The 25,606-nt window shown below is 45.3% G+C and overlaps 1 protein-coding gene across 1 annotated transcript in view; it reads left to right on the top strand.

Moving 5' to 3' along the window:
- The window catches only part of ABCC2 (ATP binding cassette subfamily C member 2), a 687,938-nt gene that overhangs the window by 219,233 nt on the left and 443,099 nt on the right, over positions 1 to 25,606 (top strand). The window contains exons 4-5 of the mRNA XM_086922588.1: positions 2,083 to 2,217; positions 13,485 to 13,607. Coding sequence (XP_086778714.1) covers positions 2,083 to 2,217; positions 13,485 to 13,607 — 258 coding nt within the window. The remainder of the gene's footprint in view (positions 1 to 2,082; positions 2,218 to 13,484; positions 13,608 to 25,606) is intronic.

The raw sequence follows: 25,606 nt of genomic DNA, 5'->3' as shown, positions 1-25,606 counted from the left end.
CCCCCTGTGGTGGCTCTTCGGATGCGGGGGACGGCGGCGAGGGCGTGGGCGGTCGATCGAAGCTGGCGACTGGGAGCGTAGAAGTTGAGGCGGCTGTTGAGGTATCCTGGGCCTTGGTTGTGCAGGGCTTTGTGTGCGTGGGTGAGGAGGCGGAAGGTGATTCTCTTGTTGACCGGGAGCCAGTGCAGGTCTTTCAGGTGTCCGGAGATGTGGCTGCGACGGGGGATGTCCAGGATGAGTCGAGCTGAGGCGTTCTGCATCCGCTGGAGTCTCTTCTGGAGTTTGGCGGTGGTTCCGGCGTAGAGGGAGTTGCCGTAGTCCAGTCGGCTGGTGACAAGGGCCTGGGTGACCGTCCTCCTGGTCTCGGTGGGGATCCACCAGAAGATCTTGCGCAGCATGCGAAGGATGTTGAAGCACGACGAGGAGACGGCGTTGACTTGTCTGGTGATGGAGAGGGAGGAGTCTAAGGTGAAGCCCAGGTTGCGTGCGTGGTCTGTTGGTTTGGGTGCGCTGCCTAGGGCGGGAGGCCACCAGGAGTCGTCCCAGGCGGAGGGTGAGGATCCCAGGATGAGGACTTCCGTCTTGTCCGAGTTCAGTTTCAGGCGGCTGTTCTTCATCCATTCGGCTACCTCTTTCATCCCTTCGTGTAGGTTGGCTCTGGCGGTGGCGGGGTCGTTGGTGACGGAGAGGATCAGCTGGGTGTCGTCGGCGTAGGAGATGATGTTGAGGTTGTGCTGGCTGCGATGGCTGCGAGGGGACTCATGTAGACGTTGAAGGTATAGAGGGGTGGTTTACAAGAGTATCATTGTGAGAATATAGTCTGATACATAGATATAGTTTAAGATTTATCCTCTACGAAATATCGTCCCCTGGAGTTAATAGAAAATTAGGGTAGTGGAAGGAAGAGGCATGTGTTGAAATCAAGCCTGGTATTCGGAAACCCTTGCATTCGGCAGTACCAGTATCACAAGAAGCTTGGCCCCAAAATGTATTTGTTTACAAATTAGGTATTGTTAGTGCACCTTTCTATGAAAGCCCTGGCTCTCCTGAATCTCTTCTGTCTCCCCCAACACCATGAGATGCTGCTGCCACAACCAGTGAGGACTGGGAACTGCACTGCCTTTATCTCCTCGCCTACTAACAAATAAAATGAATTGCCATAAGCCAAATTACATCGTATATGGATGAACTTTGTGGATTGTATCCTAAGTGTTTGCTAGCATGGGTGTCCCGAGTGATGTTATGCCCAATCAAATTTAACTTTAATGATTCATCTTTTGAAGATGCAACTTTCAAACATGAACAACTCGATGCCTTCTGCATCACAAGCCAGTAGTGTGGACGTCTAATCTAATGTGGATGTTCTAATCAAGACACACTTTATCAGGTCATCGTCGCCCCAAAATGAAACCATGCAGTGTGTTACCTCGGTGTGTCCTTGACCGTGATGTGTCTATTTTGTCACAGATCAAGGATTCAACCATGTCGAGAAATGCTAATACTGGGAACCTCCTACAGCCTACCTACCTAACTTCCTTTCAAAGTTGTACCATTTTTGTAAAATTACTTCAAATACATAAGTTATGTTATGTAGAGGTATCCTATTACCCCTTTATGCATTTGGAGGAGAGGACTTCAGAAGTAAAGGCTGGCTCTTCATATCATTGTGGTCGATATGCATTAGTACCCTCGTGAATATAAACTGAACGCCAAAAAGGGCGCAAAAAAACCAAATCAAATTATATGATTTTTTTTTGTGGTTGTGTGCCAGAATTTTCCTTCACATTACATATTCTGAAAGGAGTTTTGTTTTTCTCTTAATCAAATTAAATGACTTACCCTTAACTGCCTTTCACTTCCTCTACTGCCAGTATCTATGGGCCATATGCATCAACACATTTTCCCATAGACACAGAATGGGTAAAACCCTTTGATGCATCTGGCCCTAAATTTGATGTGATTACCGTGCAAATCCATGGCACTGTCAATTAGGTCCAATAAATACTTTTTTGTAACTCGCTGCTTTGTAGTAATTCGCCTCTATTTGTAGCAATATGGATTTATGTGTTGTTATCTTTACAGATTCTGGTAATGGTCATACAAGAAACCAAGCGGCATTGCATCAGGAAAGACTCCGGTACTCTCTTTGTCTTTTGGACCCTACAGATCGTCTGTGGAGTATTCCCTTTCCAGTCTCTGATCCGGATGGCCCTCAAGGTCAGAAAGACAAAACGTTTATAAATGTGTCTGTCTCTCTGTCTCCGTAGTCACTTAAAGCATGTTTAACTGTTGTTCTTGGACAGCTGCAGTGAAAATCCGTAAAACAAGGTTATCACCTTGTACTAGTCTAATGCAGATGCTCAAACAATTCATAACCTAAAAATATTTCACTAGTGAAAATGTCTGTATATTTAATAGAATGTAGGACACAATAATTACCTTTTTGTCCAGAGTGCATCATATGTCGAATATTCTCCTGTGAGTCGCATGCTCTTAAGCATTTAACGTTTAGTCAAAATTAGTAAATCGAGTTCATGGGTTAAATAAGTGTCTTGAAGTTAATATTTGAGTTAATTTTCAACCTGGAACTCTCTACAGACCAGTCCTAAAGGGAAATGGCTGCAACACGGCCTGTGTCAAATTTCACTCAATATGGAAGAAAATTCAAAAGTCATAGCATCAATGCAACCTCAACCCTTAAAATAAGTTCATTAGGAAAGAACTGCATTAGGTACATCAGACCACGCACCGTAAAACAAACGAATAACAGAATACACAAGGCATACAAAAGTAATGAAAATTAATATACCAGGCAAGTAGCGACAAACCTAATCCTAAACAAGAATAACGATTACAAAATACAAACATGAACAACAACGGAAACAAAGCCATTTTTTTAAAGCACATTACACAAAACTAACAGAACAGAAAATCTGTTAGAAATATACACATAATCATGGACAAGATTCTGGCTTTTTTCAAAACACCAATAATATAGCCTTAAAACTAGTCTAAAACACTTATAGTACCAGAATACTGCACATAGAATGAAAGTCCTCCCCATCAAATGGATGAGTTATGGTTGCATCAGCACAATAAGTTTTGCATTTTACGGTATTTTGGATTTGAGTTTAATTAAAATTGTTCCTAATATCAACTGTAAAAGAATACTCTGTCAGTGATACATATACATTTTTGCATGCAATATAAATAAAATAGCCACCATCACTTCCTCCTTGAACAGGAGCTCATAGATAGAGATTCGGTTCTTCTTGGGCATCAACATCCCTGCGGCTGCTTGTGGGCCTGGAGCAGAAAAGGAAAGGGTGTAGACTTACATGTCCCCACCAGTAAGTGGATGAAACCAAACTCACAAGTACAAAGTTCCTACAGGCAAAAAAGACCTTTGGTCCTATTCACAAAGGTACCTTTACAATTGAGGAAATCTACAGATGTAAAGGTACTAAAAAAAAGTGTTTTTTCTATGTAAATTCCTATAGAGATTTTCGGCACGACTACAGCCCGAACCACCCAATTGAATTACACCAAATTTGGAAGAAAGGTAGCTCTTGGCCCCAAAAGTACCCTTTTTGTTGTTTGGTGTAAATCCATTCAGTATTTTGGAGGTATTAAAGGAAATCCAAATTTTTATCTCTAGGGTCACCCAGTATTCGCATCAATTCTTAACTAATCATGAATATGTGCACCAACAGGAATGCTGTATTTGGCTGGCCACAACCTGTGTCAAAAGCTGCGGCCATAATTAGAAAATACTGCCAACAGCAACCTGTTTATTAAATTTAACAACTCACTTAATCCAGTACTAATGGGCCATAGAAAGCTCTAGCTTCTGATTACATTATTATTTGTTTATTGTCCTCATAAAATTATTCACATATTAAATGGAAAATGCAATGGACTTTTTATAAATCTTATCAAAATTGTCCAAATGATGAGACTCATTCTTGTCAGGTCAGTATAGTTGGTAGTACTTGGTAAAATGTGCTAGAACAATATGCAAAGCTCAGACCTACATTATATATACATTCCAACCAACATTCATACTCGCACATCCTATAAATATTCATAAATGACATCACATCAGTAAAAATGTAAATCATGTTGGGTCTTCACAATAGCGTTCGTGTTATATATTGTTCTTCATCAAATGCCAATCAGATTCACATATCTGTATTTGTCAAGTCCTATGAAGGATCTCGTGTCAACATGCCATAAACATTTCTTTCTTAAATTTTTTCTTTTTTTCCCCCCCGCACTCTGTGTCACATATATAGCCACTCCCCTTATCCTAGTAGTTTGCGTGGAACACACTGCAAGATTATACCCCCTGATTTCCAAGAAGTACTTATTCTTTCAGGGAATGTCCGTCTCTTGTAGACATATCACATCTAGGTTTACCGTTCTAAGAATCTGAACAACCCTCTCTCTCTTTTTCCTGTCATTCAAGCTAGCCACATTAAATGTACAAATTTGCAAACTATCCATCCCTAGTTCTCTTACTTCTTATTGCTTTTGCTCACCATTGCTTAACAAATTTTATTTTCCCTTTTTCATTATGTACTCTTGATTTCCACACTTTTTCAATTTACTCTTTCCCAAATCTCCCCCCTTGCCCCCTCTTCCACCCCTAACCCCGTGCCCCACACTCATCCTCCATCTCTACTGTCCCCCAACCACTCCTGTGCTCCCATCCCACCCCCGGAACCCCCACCCTTTCCTCACTTCACCCCCCCCCACCCGCCCTTCTCCCACTACACAGGCAAAAGGGCCTATAGCCCTTGCGATGGGTAGAGACTCGCACCTCTGTATCCCCATTCTTCTTGATCCTAGTTATACTATCTTTTTTTACCATATGCCTATCTATTGAAGACATCATAGATACATTTTACCAATTTTTAGCCATTGACCATATTACCCTTGTTTAACCATCTCTACCCAGACTCCGTATCTTGCCCAGCGTTCTTTAGCAGTCCCATTTCTAGCTACTCAGATAGAGTCCAGATATTCTTTAGCTTGTATTTCGGATATAAAAAAGCGCATTTGGCCTTTGTTGACTACTTTCAGTGTGGCTGAATTTAGCAGAAATGCATGTGTGCCCTTGTTCTGGAAAGGAGTTATGAGCTGCCGCAGCTGCCATCTTTTTTCAACAGTATGGTGACAAAAGTCAGGCCTTACAAAGAACTGTACCCCCTTTCCCTGCCATTTTATATCTGGTCGAGTTAAATCATACCGGGCCTGGCGTGTTAAAAAGCTGTTTAAACAAATCAAGATCGTCCTAGGCCTGGTCTCTGTTTGTCCTCTTTTAGCAGTCAGATGCTTAAACGGGAACCTGTGAGCCCTCTGGATCTCAGTAGTTCAGTTCCACATTGTTAGATCAGGGAAAGCTTCAGTGAATAGAGCAATCACAAAATTGCGGACATCCGAACCCTCCATACTTTTGGGTATACCTAATACTCTGAGATTATTCCAATGTAGTCAGTTCTCTAGGTCAACTAGTTTAATCTGAATATAGTCTCTGTGAGAAGTCATAGTATTCAAGGTGTTTAATTGTGCTGCCATTTCATCTTCTAGGACCGATGTTCGTCCCTCCCCCTCATTCATTCTAACGGTAAATTCATTGCAAGTTTTTGCAATCCTTCTGACTGTGTTTTGGAGCTTCCGACAAGCTGAATGTGTCTTAAGATTTTCCGTGCGAGTTTCAAGTCTATTCTCTACTATTGATTGATAGATTGCGGCCAGAGAAATTTCTTCCGGATTGCCACCAACAGTGCCCATAGATTGACCATCAGCTTAGTTGCCGGGAGAGGTGACTTCAGGAGATAGAGAAATCTGCCACATAAGACTCTTAGTTGTCGGAGGGTAAGATGCCTTCTCCTTGTTAACCACTTCCTTGCATACCATAGTAGCATCCAAGCTTATTTCATCCACATTTGAGGTATTAGGTTCCCTACCTAGGCTGATTATTGACCCCTCCAAAGATCCAGATCTTGGGCCTTCATCTTGCTCACCCTCTGAAGTATCCGAGTGTTCTTAAAGCGATTAAAATTTCTCACCTGGGTCACTCCCTCTACTAGCCTTTGCTGCATTTCCTAGATCCTCCCCTTCCCCCGTACCATGATCCGTAGAGATATTGGATGCCAAATCATCTTGAGCGCCTTCTGGTTCTGAAGTGTTTCACATTGCCTTACCTCTAAGATATTCTTTTGTGGCCATGTCACTACCTGACCCAGAGTTGGACCTTTTTCCTTATCAGATTGCGCATTATCTTTTTGGCTCCCTTCTTCATCCATACATTTTTCCTGTATTGCGATATTGGCGGGCAGGCTTGTATTACCAGTATCTTCTGCTTCTATCCTCGCTTGCACAGTTTTTTTCTTTAACACCATTAGTCATCGCTTGCTTTTCCTTTTTTGATATTGCTAACATTTGAGGAACCTTTTTTTTTTTAGAGTCCATCATGTGTTCAACCCCTTGTGTAAGACTGTCCAGGTCTCCTTCCTCCCCCTCCAGAGCCGCTTTCATGCTGCTACCTACTTTCCGTGTAACTGCCATTCTGCTCCCATCCTGGGGATTCGACATTCCCCGACTCTTACCACCACAGGCTGCTTTAGGGGGCCTAGTTGCACACTTTAGCAGCTATTACTAATAACTCTATTGGCTATTTGAGTTTCGGCTTCAATTGCAACAACAGTCATCAAAGTATCTGCCTAGAATTGATAGATCTCTCAGCAATCCATGAATCCTTATAGAGAGTTCTGTGGGTGATATGGCTAAGTCTTTCTCATATATTGTCCTCCTTCAACTACAACGCTGTGGCGTTTCTGCCATCGGTACCAGCACCCCCTTGAGTGATACGCCTACCAAAGTCATTATCCAACTCAATGCCTCCAAGGATTCGAAAATGGCCAGCGTTCAATGTCCGTTCAGTATATGACCTTCTCCTCTAGATAGCGGTTTCAGAGGATCGCCTGCTCCACACACCACGCTCCAATCCCTACAGCTGTGAAAACCAGAATTAGGCTTCAGTTACAGCGTGGCAGCATCCACTCGGCCGCTCAATTACCACTTACGCCCACCGGCAAGCCTCCCGACCCTCCGACAGCGCAGGTGAGCGGTTAGGCGGGTAGGTTGATTCCAGAGCTATCGCTGTCGCTGGTTGCTTAATCCCGCATTTTATTGTTGTTGTCGCTTACATCTTGCTGTGAATTTTCACGAAAATCATTTTTCTGTGGTATCACGTCTCCGGGGCTGTGCAGCAATTCTTCAGGCAGACTTTGTTTGAAGAAAGAGGGAACACGTTGAGGAGCTCATCGCTCACACGTCCGTCTCACGGACGTCATCTTTGCCTCTGACCTCCAACAATTCTTCTGTTTAAATACAATTTTAACACACTAACCATTTCTGTGTATATCCAATGAATTGCGTGGCCTTTACATGAAAATCATGTGTAGGAAATTGTGCCCGCTATTCAAGTAACTGGACTCGGTCCCTGGGGGCTGACAGTATACATTGAAAGACCCAATGGATGGAATACATGGGTGTTTGCGGGTCCTCTAATGTGTACAACAACAGTTTTCTTCTATGGGCAATAGCTGCAAATTTGTAGCAATACTCAGTGTGCCCCCTTGTAATGTCATGACGAATTCGAGCGCTAATGCATTCTTTCACTCACACTCTCACACCCACTTGCAGACCCACTCGGACTCATGCACCCACCCACACACCCACTCAGAGACTCATGCACCCACTCACAGACCCACTCAGAACCTCATGCACCCACTCACTGACCCACTTAGAGACTTACACAAACACTCACACCTCCTCTGAGACTTTTGCACCCACTCACAGACCCACTGAGAGACTCAGGCACCCACACACAAACTCTCTTAAACACTCACACACACTCAGACCCACTGAGAGACTCACACACCTACTCACACACCTAACCGGAGACTTCCACACCACTCACAGACCCACTCAGAGATTTATGCATCCACCTACAGACCCACTCAGAGATGCAAGCTCCCAGTCATAGAGACACTCATTCACCCACTCCCAGACTAACTTAGACACTCATGCATCCACTCTCAGACCCACTCAGAGATTCATGCACCAACTCACAGACCTATTCAGACACTAATACAATCACTCACAGACCAACTCAGACACTCATGCACCCACTCACAGACACTTATGCACCCGGTCAAAGACCAACTCAGAGTCATGCGTCCTCTCACACACCCACTAGGAGCCTCACATACCCACTCAGACACTCATGCATACACTCATAGACCCACTGAGAGACTCACAAACCTACTCAGAGACTTACACACTCACTCACAGACCTACTCAGACACTCATGCTCCCACTCACAGACCCACTCAGAGACTCATGCATCCACTTACAGACTCACTCAGACACTCATTCACCCACTCATAGACTAACTCAGAAATTCATACTGCCACTCAGACCCACTCATCGCTTCATGCACCAACTCACAGACCCATTCAGACACTCACATACCCACTCACAGACCAACTCAGACACTGATGCATCCACTCACTGACCCAATCAGACACCCATACACCCAGTCAAAGACCCGCTGAGAGTCATGCGTCCACTCACACACCCACTAAGACACTCATGAATCCACTCATAAACCCACTGAGAAACTCACATAGATACCCACACACCTACTCAGAGACTCACACATCCACTCATAGACCTACTGAGGCACTCATGCTCCCACTCGCAGACCTACTCAGACACTCATGTTCCCACTCACAGATTCATGAATCCACTTACAGATCCACGCAAGGATGCAAGCAACCACTCAGACACTCATTCAGAGACTAACATAGATACTCATGCATCCACTCTCAGACCCAGAGATTCATGCACCAACTCATACACCCATTCAGACACTGATACACCCACTCACAGACCAACTCAGACACTCACGCGCCCACTCACAAAACCAATCAGTCACTCATTGTGGGCGAACAAGAAGCAGATGTGAAATGAGTGCTGGTCAAAAACAAATATTTATTCAGGGAGGCGGACGGATCAATGTTTTTAAACAGGGGTCAAACAAAAGTCTCTCCTTTGCCTGGACTTCCTTTCTGGCAGATAGTCCTCTAAGTTACTCAGTCTTATGAAAGTTTGTGCAATGGGTACCACTTCCATCAGTGGTTACTTCAGGTGTGGAGTATCCTTTGTATGGTATTGTTGCTCCGCTCGATAACGTCGTAGGGGAGAGGTGTGGACCATGGAACAAAGAAAAAAAAGAAACTTTTGTCAGTAGGCCAGTCTATCTGGGGCTACAGAAGTGGGGAGGGGTAGTGAGAGAGTGCAAAGGAACCACCGTCCGTCACCCATGCTGCATAGGATCGCACAAGAGAAATACTGCGGTGTGTTATGGGCCTCCCTCCACCCTTCTTGGGGGCTTCCCACCCGGAGGACCTTTGGAGAACATACACCAAAGGCGGGCCCGTACCTGCTGCAGCCACGCTCCTTCAGGAGCATGGCTTGCTTCTTAACAGTGCCGGAATGGGTCCTGCGCCCTCTTGAGTGGGGTTAGTCCTTTCTCTGCAGTCACGTTCCCGGCTCCTCTCCAGGCTTGAGCTGCGGCTTCGGGAACTCCGGCGGGAAGGCTGGCTAGGGGTTCCGCGTTCCTCTCTGTCCAGTCGGCTTGCGCACCTTCTTCCTCCTCTGGCCTCGTTATCACACCGGAGGCTTGTACGTCAGAGCCAATAGGACGCAGAGTTCCGGGTAGGTGGGCGGGGCTAGGATCCTGTACATCCAAGTTCTTAAAGGCCCATAGGACCTCAGAAGCCGATTCAAACTGCAAAGAAAGGAGGGGTGAGAGACATCATAGAAAGTCATCAATCTCTTCCTCCCTTGCTGTTTTATCAGCTGGTACTTTGTGACACTCATGCACCCAGTCAAAGACCCACTCAGAGTCCTGCGTCCACTCGGACACCCACTCAGAGCCCCACACGCCCACTCACAGACCCTCACTGAGACTCATGTACCCACTTAGACATGCTCTGAGACTCAAGCACACCCTCACATACCGACTTAGACATGGACTCACCCACTCACACTTCCGCTCAGACATTCAAACACCCACTTTCCGATTTATACAGCCATTTAAACACACTGTCAAAGGTTACAGGTTACAGTTTGGAAATAAAATTAGAAAAACCATAGACAGTGACTGAAGTAACCAAAGGATACAAGGACATTGTAGTTAGGAAATAGAATAAAAAAACATTTGAAATTCACTGAAATAAACAAAGGTTACAGGGGTGTTATAGTCAGGCTCAGATTCTCGCGTACAAGACCATTGAAATTCAGTAGTTATATTTACATGAGCTAAGTATAATTTATGCCCCCGCAATGCACTGCTTTTGAACTCACATTTTACATCACTCTCATGGTCAGGGTCATCGCTGATAACCTTGCTGATGACATGTCAAATGACATCACTGATAACCTCATCTACAGAACCATTCACACATCCAATCACACACCCACACAACCACTCACACATCCACACAAACACTCATACCCAGACATACAACTCAACAGCTTGCACACCGTCTCTCAACCATTCACACACCCGCTCACAGATTCATACAACCACTCACACACCCAGTCACACACCCATACAACCACTCATACACCCACTTACAGACCCATATAAACACTCACACACCTACTTACACATGCATATGACCACTCACACACCCAAACAACCACTCGCACACCCAGCAAACCACTCACACCCCTATTCAGACACCTACTCACACACCTATACAACCACTCACATACCCATAGAACCACCTGCACACCCATACAAGCACTCACTCAGCCACTCGCACACCCAGAAAACCACTCACACACACAGGAAACCACCCACAAACCTATTCACAGATCCATATAGCCACTCCGATACCCACTGATAGACACATGCAGCCACTCCCACTGACAGATCCATACACCCACTCACACAGCCACTCACACACCCACTCACACAGCCACTCACACACCCACTCACACAGCCACTCACAGAGCCACTCAGACACCCACTCAGACAGCGATACAGCCAGATGACATATGTTAGGAATAGTATCACTCATTAGAAGTACAGAACGAGTAGTAATTTAACTTATTTAGTAGCTTAGTATATATTTTTAGTCTCAGAAACGTTTACGAAAAACGTACCCTCACTGAATGATGTCATCAGTGATGTAATTTGAGATGCTATTGATGTCACTGACCATGTCATGAGTAATGTCATATGTGAGATCATAAGCAGTACATTGCAGGGCGTAAGTTATGGTTATCTCAGGTAACTATAACTGCTGAATTTCACTGGTTTTGTACGAGTGAAATCTGAGACTTGCTACAACGTGCCTGTAACCTTTGATTTTTTTCAGTACATTTCTACGTTTTTTAAATTCTATTTTCTAACTATAAGGTCCCTGTAACCTTAGTTTTTTCCCAGTGAATTTTTACTTTTTTTGTCATTTCCCAACTATAACGTCCCTGTGACTTTTTTTTTCAGTGAATATATATGTATACTTTTTTCAGTAAAAAACAAATAAGAGGGTTGTGCTGCACCAGTGATTGGCCATTTGTGGCGCTTGACTTACTGCAGGTCTGACATGCAGTAAATTTACTACAGTTTTGGTTATTTTTTGGCTTTGATAGCTTTGGAAGTGCAGTTTATGAACAGCAGTGGGCTTACTCTTTTTTGTGTGGGTGTCTGTACACCTCCCTCGCCCTTCCTAAACCCCTCCTTACTCCTACCTAAACAACTCCCATTTAGTAATAAATATTCCATTTTTTCCAGCCACTCTTAGTTTATGGTCTTGTCCACATTTACTGCTAAGTAGTAAACTTACATTTGTGAGCATCTCTCCATAGGAAAAATAAGAGAGATGGAGTTGCATATTTATACTCCTCAGTCTGTGATTTGCATTTTGAAGTAAACAGGTAGTACTACTTTAGTCCTACTTAACAGACTACAAAATGCATTTTGGGAATTGGGCTCATAACCTCTAAAATATGCATTGTGTATCATAATGCTAACATAAACTTCAGATGATAGTTTGCAAACCACTCGGCTTTTGGTCTTGTTTCATCATCATGTCACTAGGTCCCCTACATAACATATGGATTTAATTGCATTTTCATTTGTTATGTCTTTTCAATTTAATGCTAGGCAGATGCTAATCCCCCTATAAAAGCCTGTCGTTTATTTTCTTATTATTGTTGCGTTCTGACGTCATACCATATTGTTAATAAAAACTAAAAGTCACCACTCACTTGTAAAAGGTTATTACAACGAGTAATGATGTCACAGTGCCAGCACGCAGATCACTTCTTGATGCTGGTGTAGCACTGACAGGATTCCCTAATCTCTTCCTGCCAACTGAGATGAGAGTGGTGGAGTTAGGGCTGAGAGCCGAGATCAAGCTCGACTGGGAGCGACCATTGACAGGCCTGGCTGGCACTCATGATCCTCTCCCCCCTTCTAAGAAATGTGCAGGTAATGCAGAGAATGCAGCGCCTGTGCCCATGAGGAGGTGGCCCTGCACCAGGTTACCCACCTACCTCTTCCTTCTTGCTGCCTATCGCTAAGACAGACCCATACCAGCACACTGACTGCCCTCTCCCCACCTGCTGATGATGAAACAGCGCCATAGGTGGGTTGAGAACGGGACCTATCTGCAGCACTTCGCCATGTCAACTGACTGAACTTTATTCCATATATGTGTTAAATTTGGCTATTGTTACTCAACAAAGAGCAGCAGTGCTTGTCAAATCCATTTACTTGCTAACAATATCATACCTGTGGAGTGTATCCTATCTTTCTATCCATCCATCCACCCCACTCCTTGGAATGTTTCTTTCTTCATGTTTACGTTTACTATTAGTGCCAACTTTTCCCCGCTAAAAATATATATTATTAGAAAAAGATACCTGGGAAACTTTTTCTGCACTACTGTCATGCTGCTGAGTTCGTGAGGCAGCGCTTCATCGAAGAATCTGGAGATATATCTCTTTTTCCAGAGGACCAGGAAAATTTAATATAGCGACATAATCCTAACACGAAAATATTGACAAGCCCGAACCTTAACTCTGCACTTTCGAAAGCATTTAATATCAACCACAACAAATATCACCATTGCACCCAGAATTTTAGGACGAACAATAAATCTACTTTTTGTTGAAATGTTCCAAATCTACATTCTGTACTGTCGAGATTATGCTGTTTTCTAAGCAGAGAGAAAATCACCTAAAACTAAAAATGTCTGACAGTAGAGTTTCTGAGCGCTTGTCAGTAAACGGCAACTAAGGGCAATTATTTCTGTTTTGAAATGTGAAATTCTCTAGTAATCGATACACATGATTTGAAGCATAAAGCATGTTTTCTGTCCCTTTCATTTTAGGGTAATGTGGTCGATGTTCCCCGTGTCTGCCTTTTCTTCATTTCCTATGGCCTCCAAGTCATCATTTTGATTGTATCTGCTTTTTCGGATATCTCAATTGAAACGGAGGGAGAAGCAAAAAAGGTAGCATAACTTTTTTTTCATTATTGCTTATCTATCTTGTCTCAATTCGGTGTTATGAAGCGTGATCTTTCCACATGATCTTCTGCGCTCTGTGCTCCATTTTGGTACACGGCGGCTTCCGTACATTAGCTGCATACAACCTAGCTCTTCCTAATGCCACAGCTTGTATTTTCTTATGTCCCCTGGATTTTTGTAAATGTAAAGGTAGGATGCCATTTTCCTATGCACATGATAAAGAGTGCAGGTCTTTTTGGTTTGGGGCTGACAGCAGCTGAAGTTCTTTCACTGCACCCATAATTAACGAGAAGTATATGGCTGAGATACCCGCCACCCCCTCTCAACACAATCCCCAAAGGAAGGGAAACCGGAAACTGTTCTTAAAGTTTTTGGATGTGGGATGGAGTGACCATCCCGGCCGTATTTATTAAAACAAAAAATTTAAAACATTAAACGTTTTCATGTTATGTACAATTTCATTATCACATTACGATGTTTGGCTAACCTTAACATAATCTCTAATACAGAGGTTCTCCTAGCCGAACTAGCATCCTACAAAACATTCTCTAAGAACACTGAAATTGTACATCCTAACGTTTAAGGGCCAACGGCAAGGTCATAACCGGTGTCAAGATCCCTAACCAGACTTACCCCTCCCACTTAGGAGGGGCGATGGCACCGGGGCTTACCACAAGTGCAACTACTAACAATTTCCCTTGACTTGACGGGGGCACTTAAGACTCGACGCCATTTAAAGGTCGTTCGAACACTTGTGTGTGGTATCTAGAAGGTATCGTTGACCTCTCCCCACCCCACACAACTTACCGCATCTGCCGTCGCAGATGACACTGGCCCCGGGAAATTCCCCAGGAGGGGGCTGTAACCCCTCCTACAAAGGAAGGGGCCTTGACCGCCTTTCCTTTACTTCCGGCGACCCGCCCTTAGACGGGACCGCCTCCCCACTGAGGGGCCAATGGCCACCTCTCCCGAGCGCTCCCATCCGTGTTGGGTGACGCCCACTCATAGGGATCTACCAATTAGTGCTCACCGATCATGACCTTACCGCCTACCAAAAATAAATACGACAGTTCTTCAACCTATGAAAACATTGGTCGCTACGACCGAAGGAACATGCTAAAAAATTCAACATCACATCAAATCACTTTAATCGTAACAACCTAAACGATATTCACCATCTTTATTAACCACAAACTGATACTGTTATCGCCTGTAAGCCATGCTAAAAAATTCAACATCACATCAAATCACTTTAATCGTAACAACCTAAACGATATTCACCATCTTTATTAACCACAAACTGATACTGTTATAGCCTGTAAACGAAACGGAAAAACAAACTTTATCAATTCACTTTATTGCACAACAACTTTGCTGTCCTCAGGGGCTGGTGGGTGGGTCAAAATTGGCTCTTCGTTCCGTCCCGAGCTCACGTGTAGCGAGGAGGTGCAGCTTCGGAGCACAAGAACAAGAGGACGTCTTCTGGTCTTGCGCCTTCTTTTATCCGTCTTCAGGGCGGGCGAAAAACCCGCCCCTGCCCGCCCCGGGGGCGTGGCTGGCTGCGTCGGTGTCTAGGCCAGCCCACTCTAGGGCGGGAAAAGGCGCGCCCCGGCTACGCCGCTTCGGGCATACCAGCCGAGACGCGCCTCCCGCCCAAAAATGGCTTCCCGGGGGGATCGAGGCACTCATCCATACGTTCGGGGGGACCGAGTGGTCGCCCCTTTCCATATGGCTGAGATACCCGCCACCCCCTCTCAACACAATCCCCAAAGGAAGGGAAACCGGAAACTGTTCTTAAAGTTTTTGGATGTGGGATGGAGTGACCATCCCGGCCGTATTTATTAAAACAAAAAATTTAAAACATTAAACGTTTTCATGTTATGTACAATTTCATTATCACATTACGATGTTTGGCTAACCTTAACATAATCTCTAATACAGAGGTTCTCCTAGCCGAACTAGCATCCTACAAAACATTCTCTAAGAACACTGAAATTGTACATCCTAACGTTTAAGGGCCAACGGCAAGGTCATAACCGGTGTCAAGATCCCTAACCAGACTTACCCCTCCCACTTAGGAGGGGCGATGGCACCGGGGCTTACCACAAGTGCAACTACTAACAATTTCCCTTGACTTGACGGGGGCACTTAAGACTCGACGCCATTTAAAGGTCGTTCGAACACTTGTGTGTGGTATCTAGAAGGTATCGTTGACCTCTCCCCACCCCACACAACTTACCGCATCTGCCGTCGCAGATGACACTGGCCCCGGGAAATTCCCCAGGAGGGGGCTGTAACCCCTCCTACAAAGGAAGGGGCCTTGACCGCCTTTCCTTTACTTCCGGCGACCCGCCCTTAGACGGGACCGCCTCCCCACTGAGGGGCCAATGGCCACCTCTCCCGAGCGCTCCCATCCGTGTTGGGTGACGCCCACTCATAGGGATCTACCAATTAGTGCTCACCGATCATGACCTTACCGCCACAGGTCCGGATAGTTGACCGGCTATCCGGACCCCCCACAAAACTCCTACCTATAGGTCATGCTTTAAAGATTTTAACCAGGCTAGGAAGTCCCCTATGAGTAACTCGTTCCCCGCCCTCGACAGATGCACACCATCCCCCAGATACAAACTATCGTCATTAATACAATTATGCGAGATTGAATGCAATGTCTTGGACCGGAACAACCTACTTACTTTGTTATTCAACTTTTTAACAGAATGATTCAAAGCAGGGATCGAGTTAGCCCCCCGCCACACTTTTCGTGGAATCATATGAGACCACGCAATTAGGCACCCCGGAACTCTCCTCGCTAACCAACTTACCGTGGAAAGCATAGCCTCCAGGAGCAGTCGTCTACCGGTGGTGACCAAATCATTGCCCCCCCAAATGTACTATGACTATGGACGGCGGTGACCTCATCCGCCCTAACAGGCCCTCAAAAAATTCCTGAAACTGGTCAATACAGAGACCGCCCCTTCCGTAGAAGGACACTCTGTACCCGTATTCCCCAGCTATGTGAATCATGTCACCTGCTTTGAATACGTCTGCGGCCCGTCTCACGTATGAGTGGCCCACGACCCACACCTCCTTCTTCACAGCCGGTGACGTGCGACCGCTGGCCTGGTGTTGGGTCGACTGCTCAGTTTGCCCTGCCGCGTAAGCTTGCACAACTGAAAATAAACAAAAGACAAGAGGCGTGAGTACATGAATACAGCTTCACAACATGTGCAATCGCACGTACCTCTTATAACAATTGGAGGACCAACGCCCCACACGTTTCACTTGTTCTACATTAAGACCCCTGGCTGTAGCTTCAGTGGCAGCCCCTATACGAAAGGAGTGGGTCCCAAATTCGCCCGGGTCCAAGCCCGCTGCGGCAATGGCCATTGCAAGCACCCGTTGAAACTGAAACCTCGTCAGCGGGGTGGCGTCTGCATGCCTCAACAATGTCCCCCCCCATGCTGCCACTCTCTGTGCTAGGTAATCTTCTAAGCACTGTACCGGACACATGGGTGACTCGGGGTTCCTGCGAATGATCGTACAGTCCCCTCTCCCATCTTGGTCAGTCTTAGACCGGGGAAAGGAGACAATCATCGCGTCCCCCCTGATCTGAACATGTTCCCTGCACAAGCCCCCCGTCACGTCCTGCTTGTTCCTTGCAACCAGCTCACTAACTCTCATAGCCCCGTGAAACGCCAGCGTAAATGCAGTCCGGAACAAACAGGACTCAAAAGGGGACGAGCATGTGTTAGGGAGTGTGGCCAGTAACTGGGACAACCTGTCTAGACCTATCGGTCGTCTTACGTCTACTCTGCGACCCTCTAGGCGTTGCCACCCACGTAGCGCTTTCTGCACTGTGAAAGACGCTGTTGGGTCCAGGATGCCATGGGCCCTGGCAACAAAGGAAATGGCGGCGCGATGCCTTTGGGCCGTAGCCACCGATTTCCCAGCCCTACGTAATGACATCAGAAAAAGTACCACACACTCTTCCTGACCCCAAAGACCCCCTCTCTCTGCCCCCAAAAAGGCTAAATAGGCCTGGAACGCCCCTTCATATGCCTTCCTTGTCCTGGGTGCTAGACTCTCTCCCACGAGGTGACGAAGTTCGGGGCACCGAGAGACCAGAGAGCTTCGGGGAAGGGTGCCGGCTCCGGGTCCGCTGAGGGAAGGAAACCCGAGAAAGCCTGCATGTGAAAACGAGACAGTGCGTCAGCAGCCTGATTCAACACCCCTGGGACATGTTTTGCTCTGAATACCACGTTCAGTTGCATACATAGTAGGACAATTTCTTTGAGCAGCCTCAAAATCATTTTACAATGGGCTGACTGACTATTGATGCATTCTACCACGGTCATATTGTCGGACCAAAAAACGACAGAATGATCTCTGAAACCTTCTGGCCAGGTTCTCAGGGCCACGAGAATGGGAAATAATTCCAGGAAAGCAATATTACTCGTTATCCCCTTCTCGTGCCACCATAGGGGCCATCTTTGAGCAGACCAGTTCGTGCCGAAGATGGCGCCAAAACCTATGCTTCCTGCTGAATCTGTCCATAGCCCAAGCTCTTCCGAGGACACGGCTGGTTTGTTCCAGACGACTCGGCCATTGAAGTCCGCCAAGAATGCTAACCATATCCGCATGTCCTGGCGGACCTCAGCCGATAACCTCGTGCGATGATGACCCTCTTTCAGGCCAACCATCGCTTGGGCAATTGAGCGGGAAAAGGGGCGAGCCATTGGGATCACCCTCAAGGCAAAGTTCAATTTCCCCACTAATTGTTGCAACTGATGCAGTGTAACCTTAGGTGTATTCAAACATACTAGGAGGGCTGTCCTGAATTTCAACACTTTGCTAGCTGGTAAACGGAAACACCCCTCCATTGAGTCCAACTCGATCCCCAAAAACTCGAGGCAAGTCGTGGGACCCATAGTTTTACCCGGTGCCAATGGCACGCCAAAATGACCCATCAACACACAGAATTCAGCTAAGGCCTGAGCACATTCAGGACTTGCGGCGGGACCAAGGAACAAAAAGTCGTCAAGATAGTGCATTACATTTGAAAAACCCGATTTCTTAGTGAACACCCATTGCAGGAAAGTACTGAATTGTTCAAAATAAGCACATGATATAGAGCATCCCATTGGCATACACCTATCCATGTAAAATGACCCCTGGAACCCGAACCCCAAAAGACGCTGATCGTCTGGGTGTACCGGGAGCAACCGGAACGCTGACTCGATATCTGATTTTGCCATCAACGTTCCGGGCCCCAGGCGATTCAAGATGGCTACTGCCTCGTCAAACGATGCGTATCGCACCGAACAAACTTCTGGATCAATTGCGTCATTTACTGAAAGGCCGTGTGGGGCAGACAGATTATGGATCAAACGAAACTCACCCGGGTCCTTCTTGGGAACCACCCCTAACGGAGAACAAACAAAATCCGGTACCGGGGGTACACTAAATGGGCCGGCGACCCGTCCCCGGCTAACCTCTTTGTGAATTTTCTCTTGCACCACGGATGTATGTTGTAAAACGGAAAGTTGGTTCTTGCAAATCCCTACACCCCGAAAGTCCCCTACCGGGATGCGGAAACCATGTGTAAAACCGTTCCGCAGCACCCCGGCAGCAGTACGATCCGGGTATTCGCTGAGCCAGGGAATCATCGCCAAGGTATCAATCGGGGTCGGTAAAGGCGCCCCTCGGCCTAGCTTAGACCTGTTTGGCGCCTCCCTTTCCCCCATTCTCACCCGTTTTGGCTCTGCACGATGACTCAGGATGGGACGACCCACACGTACTACACTCATGTTTGAACTTACACAATCCCGGAGGCCTGGTACATTTCCCCTTGTTGAAATTAAAACAGAAACCCCTTCTCCCTGTATTGCCTGCGGGCCTCGACTGGTCGTCGCTGCTCGTACTCGGTCGAAAGGGCGTCCCCACATTTTGGCGGGAGTACTCAACAACATTGCTCCCGACCAATGGCATTCGTAACATTCCTGATTCCTTCATTTTGTCCCATGTTAACGAATCGTAACAATCCCAAGTCAAACTCTTGTTATGCTCCTTTTCTTTCCTGAACAGATTGTCATAACAAAACCAATGGTTACCTTGATACGTTGTCGAGTAACCCATAATTCGTGATTGGTAAACGGGAAACTCAGGGAGCAACTCGGGCCTACGTTCCCCCAAAATTGATGTGAAAATACCCCACGCATTGCCCCAGTTGCCAATGTTCTCATTTACCTTAAAGGCGGCCATTTTTGCGCGCCAAACACTCGGATGCATTAAGTCCTTCTGACTTTTCACATGCTCCACATCATAATGATCAACAAGCAGGGAAAAAATATTCACGTACTCCCCCGCCCAGATCTTTTCCTTTATAGCTAAAGGCACATGTTGTCCCAATCTCTCTCTACGAGAGGGTGCTGACTCGTCCCTTGCAATCGGCAATGGCCGCTTACCTGAACCGGACGCAGCATCTGCCGCTTGTGGCTTGTCTATCCCCGCCACTCTAGCTGCCTCTTTCTTCTCACGAAGCCCTTTTATCAGCGCCTGTGCCTCGGCAGCCGTGGCGCCATCACCACTATCCCCCAACCATGCTGCTAGCTGTGCTGCCAGCTCGGGGGGCATGTCTTCCTTCGATGTCGGGGTGACGACAACGGGGATTGGATTCCCCTCCATCGGTACTGGGGTCGGCGCCTCGAGAGGGGCAGAGGGAACCGGGACGTCCCCACCGGCTGGAACCTTTCTCGGCCTCTTAGGTCTCCCTCCAGCCGGTGAAGGGCCCGAACCCTCCTCCCCATCTCGCTCCGCCAACCGTTTCTTTATGTCGGACATATCCTTGAATAGTGCCCGAACCATCTGCTCAGTCGTCATTCTCTTTTCGCCTTTCTTGGGCATCTCTCCTACGAAGTATCTAGAAGACAAAGAAAAAGATCAAAACGCTCAAAATTGGCTCTTCGTTCCGTCCCGAGCTCACGTGTAGCGAGGAGGTGCAGCTTCGGAGCACAAGAACAAGAGGACGTCTTCTGGTCTTGCGCCTTCTTTTATCCGTCTTCAGGGCGGGCGAAAAACCCGCCCCTGCCCGCCCCGGGGGCGTGGCTGGCTGCGTCGGTGTCTAGGCCAGCCCACTCTAGGGCGGGAAAAGGCGCGCCCCGGCTACGCCGCTTCGGGCATACCAGCCGAGACGCGCCTCCCGCCCAAAAATGGCTTCCCGGGGGGATCGAGGCACTCATCCATACGTTCGGGGGGACCGAGTGGTCGCCCCTTTCCAAAATTAAAGTTTTAGCTGCATTGTTTATAACCTAGGATCATACTGAAAGTGATTCTGTAGTGGGTTCTTCCTTAAAGGTAATACGACAATAAGGGATGTTATGACGGTAAATACTTTTATGACTGTGTTCGTGAAGTGCAGGTATTTCTCTGGTTATGAGCATTCCAGAACAGTCGTTGAGAATCAAATGACTAAGAGAAGTGCAGCTGGAATCACTAACGTTTTAGCCGTTTTTTAGTGGACTTTGATAATTACTTACTTACTTTGCTCCTTAGGTTAGTATTTTAATTACTAGATGCAAATTGTTTCAGAGAAAACAAAATAAACTTAAGAGTCAATTGATGGCTGATCAGTCAGCCGTTAATCAATAGCAATCACTTATAAACTTGCAATAGATGGTAAATATGAGTTTACAGGAAGACCTGATATAAGACCAGGTGGTTATAGATGCTTGTAATCCATTTGTTCAACAGAGGCTATTGGTCAATGAAGTATTTTACTAGATAGACATTATAGCTATAGTGTGTAAGGAAGATTTGTCTGGAAATGTGTCAGTGTGTTAGAGAGGTTGTAGAAGTACTGACTGTGATATAGTGAGTAAAATTAAAGGCAACAACTAGAAATGGAAGGGCAGAAATGGTAGTATTGGGAAGGAAAAATGTAAAGATACCACAAGGTGTTCCAGCTGTGAATCTTGTTACGCAATAACATAAAAATGTAGCAATTGTGGAGTTTGCAGGCATTATACAAGGGCATTCATAAAAGTGAGGATGATGAAATAGAAGAATTTAGTGAAGACAAGTTTAGGGTAAAAAGTCATGAGTTTGCGTGAAAATATGTTTTTGAATGTTAGTGAGTATTGTCAGTATTCTAAAACAATTAATTTTTTTACAAGACGATAGTTAGATTTTTGCGAAATACAAAGAAGAATGTGATTATAGGCTGGGGAAAGTATTGAGTATTTTCCAACAGAAGGAACTAGCTGTGGAGTATTCCAAATACAAGTTTGCAGAGAATAGTATGATTTATTAGGGACATGTTATTGGGAAGGATGGTGTTAAACCTAAACCTTCCTTTATGGAAGCTATTGTTAATCTCTTGTTCCTACTTGCAACAATGATTTGCAGTCTTTTTTGTGGTTTCCAGGGGTTGTGTGCCAAGCATGTTCGTAAATTTACAGAAAAGTCGTTTTGCATTAGGCAATTGTTGAAGAATGAGGTCAAGTCTGAATAGTCAAAATCATGTTAAGATTTTATTGAAACATCCAAAAAGCTATTGTGAATGCTACTATTCAAATGGTTGTGACCCTGATGCAGACATTATCATCACTATAGATGCAAGAAGCAAAGAATTGAGAGCTGTTTTAGCACAGGTTGGAAAAAGTTGAAGAGAGGTGATTATACCATATGTCACGTTCATTGTCACCAATTTAAATAAAATACTCTGGTATTAGGGTGTGTTTGGGCCTTGGAACATTTCAAGGATTTTGTATGGAGAAAATCATTTACTCTATATATAATCACAAACCCTTGGTAGCTGCTGAAAGCAACGTTAACCCCTGAGCGAGAATTACCAGATTATCAAGAAGGTTGCAAGATTTGTGTACAAAGTAGCTTATGTACCTGGAAAGAAAAAAAGTAGTTGCAAATGTTCTTACAAAAATGCTGATTCTACGTGAAGAGTGCATAGATGATGTGTGGATTGAAATTCAAGTGGCATTTGTGCATTACTGCTCTTTGTACTGTTAAATGGTGGTGTGACTAAGGCAACAACATTGTTTTCCAAAATGTGATGATGTAGTGAGGAAGGGTAACCTTCCTAATGGAAGTTGACTAGGTTAGAAAGACCTTTTGGGGAAGTAAGATGAGGGTTGACTGAGGACAATGGGCTGGCATTTAGAGGGAATTGAGAGGCGCAACTGGAAACTTTGAGATGTCTCATTATCAAATTGGGCCATGAGGGTCACTTTGGGATTCTACAAACCAAATGTGTTTGATAAGCTGTAATGGTGGACTAGCATAGATGTTGCTCTGGAGAGATCTGTAGGAAAGGGCGCAATGTGTTTTATGGCTTATAAGTCTTTAAAAGCACTTAAGTCACCACTTGGTAAAGTAAATGTGCCAAGTGGTGCTTGAGAATGTGTTGCCAAATATATTATGGGTTCAGTGGGTGTCACCCAGCAGTATCTTTCAGCTTTAATTAACTTTCTTACTTTGGCCAGTATCTAACGTGGTAGATAAGGAAGATACTCGTTCTGCTTTGAATGTTTTGGACCAGGTATTTTAGTTGAATGTAGTCCTGCAGTAATTTTGAGTGAGAATGGTGTCCAGTTCTTGTATAATAAAGAAAGGAGTTATTTAGAAAGCTTAAGAGTGTAACACAGAACGTCTTCATTATGCAATCCTAGTGGCAACGGAATGATTGAGGAATGTTAAGGTGTTATCAAACGTTATATTCATCTTGCTTCTCAATGCAGATTGGATTGGGAGATACAGTTGGAGGATGTAGTAATTGCAGTAACACAAGTGAACATTATTTGCAGTAAGGCATGGGAATTTAATAGTTGCTTATTTTTTCCATCGCTGTTTTTCTATATATAATAGTGTAATTTAGTGTATGTATTGTATGTAGCTAACATAAAGTCTGTATGACTTTAAACCTTCTTTATTATTCTTGTTGAGGGGTGGGTGCATCCTTTAAAGTGATGTAGTAAGGAATGTTAAGACTCTAAATAATGTTATGACTCTTTGTACACTTAATGTGCTGGTGTTAGACCTATCAAACTTAGGGTGCTCTTCCCCAAAACCTTTTGCCTTCTTCCCTCCTGTTTTGCTGAAATAGTTTTTTTTTGGGCCCTTAGGGTGGGTGTACATTTGACCACTACTAACCAGTGCTAAAGTGCTTGTGTCCCCTCCCTAAAACATGGTAAAATTGGCTTGCACCTGACATGCATATTTAGTTTACTAGAAATACCTTAGTAAAATGCTACTAGTGGGCCTGCAACAGTTATTGTGCCACCACCTAAGTGGCCCCTTACAACATGTCCCAGGCCTGCCATAGCAGCCTGTGAGCAGTTTTAAACTGCCAATTCAACTTGGCAAAATAAACCCCTTGCCAGCCCTTAAACTCAGTTTTTAATACATACAAGTGCAAGCCGTAAACAGCCCATAGGACAGGGTGAATTGTATTTAAAAGTTTGGACATGTACTTTTAAGTTTTACATGTCTTGGTAGTGAAAAACTCACAAATTTCTTTTTAAGTACTTTGTGACCTACTTCTCCTGTAGAGTAACATTGGGTTGCATATTACATTTAATAGGTGTTAGACCTGGCTTTTTGAGCGGGTTTATACCCAGATGTTTTGCTTTTGGGCCTCCTGTTTTTGACTTTTTTTGGGGGGGTTTAGGACTCTGGACACTTTACCACTGCTGATCAGTACTAAAGTGCATATGCTCTCTGTGTAAATTGTTATTATGGATTGGTGTTGGATGGTGGTTGTAAAGTCAACCTAATAGACAAGCTATCCTAGTGGTAGCATGGACCAGCAGTCCTAGGCTAAGACTCCAGAGAGCATGTGAAGCAAGCTGTTTTACCAATTATAATCCCTTGAATACCAAATGAAAGGACACCACACAAGGTATATATCAAATATATATGTATTTATTCTAAACACAACCCCTCTGCACTGTTTATGAGATCAGAGGTAGAAGTACATCACAAGTTACTCAATTAGCATACGATAAGTTGCACAAATACAGTTATGCCCTAGGGGCCTCACAAACCATATACTAAGCAAGTGGTATAAAAACCATGTGAGAGTTAGACAGCAGGCCTAGGGCCTATAGAATCGCTGGGACTACACTAAACAACCAAAGGTTAGGAAGTAGGAGGCCCACGGGAGACGCGTGCAGTGTCTAATTACAGTCGCGAGTTACCATTGACTTATAATGGGAAACGAAGAAGTTACAAAGTTACTGTTTAAGGGCACTTCCGGATGGACTACGACAAAACCCCTTTAGACTAGGACACTTCGAGAGTCAAGACCCACTGGAGCACTGGAATACTCGTGTTACCTCACCCAGGGAAGCAGTGTGCATAGGTGCCTTTTGGTGTCGGGTTTCGTCGTCGTTTTCTATGGAGATCTGCAAAGAAGTGCTGCAGGCGACCAGAGGAAAAGTGTCCGGGTGGATCCAAGGGTGGATCGACGATGTGAAGAACCTGAAAGCAGAGGAAACAGAGTCTGGTTCACTAGCCAGTGACCAGGAAGGAACCAGGAAGGAACCAGGCGATGTTGCATGCTTGAAGGTGAAGAAGGTGAGCTTGCCTCTTCAGCCACAAGGTCCAGGAGGCATTGACGATGACCAGGCGCTGGATTCAAGCTGCCCCATAAAGGATCTAGTTGACTGCGGTGTCGGTATCTGGATTGGACCCAAAAAGCCTTGGCAAACGCAACCCACGCAGGATATTGAGATTGGCTCTGTTGCAGACCAGCAAGGTCTGTGGCGCTTCTCCTTTGAAGGGAAGGTGGAGAAAGCCTGGAGCAACCAGGAAAACAGTTTGGATTGAAGGAAAAGTATTCAGGGGCTCACTAGCCAACCGGCAAGGAACCAGGAAGATGCGTCGAGCTGAAATGCAAGAGTGGGCCCCACGCGGCACTCGTGGAGAGCTGAGCTTCAGTGCAAATGGCGCTCGGGTCTGGGGCTTCT

This window comes from Lissotriton vulgaris, chromosome 5 (assembly GCF_964263255.1).
Source record: "Lissotriton vulgaris chromosome 5, aLisVul1.2, whole genome shotgun sequence".
In the NCBI taxonomy this organism is placed as follows: Eukaryota; Metazoa; Chordata; class Amphibia; order Caudata; family Salamandridae; genus Lissotriton; species Lissotriton vulgaris.
The sequence above is the reverse complement of the archived record's forward strand: the minus strand, read 5'-3'. Positions and strand labels throughout refer to the sequence as shown.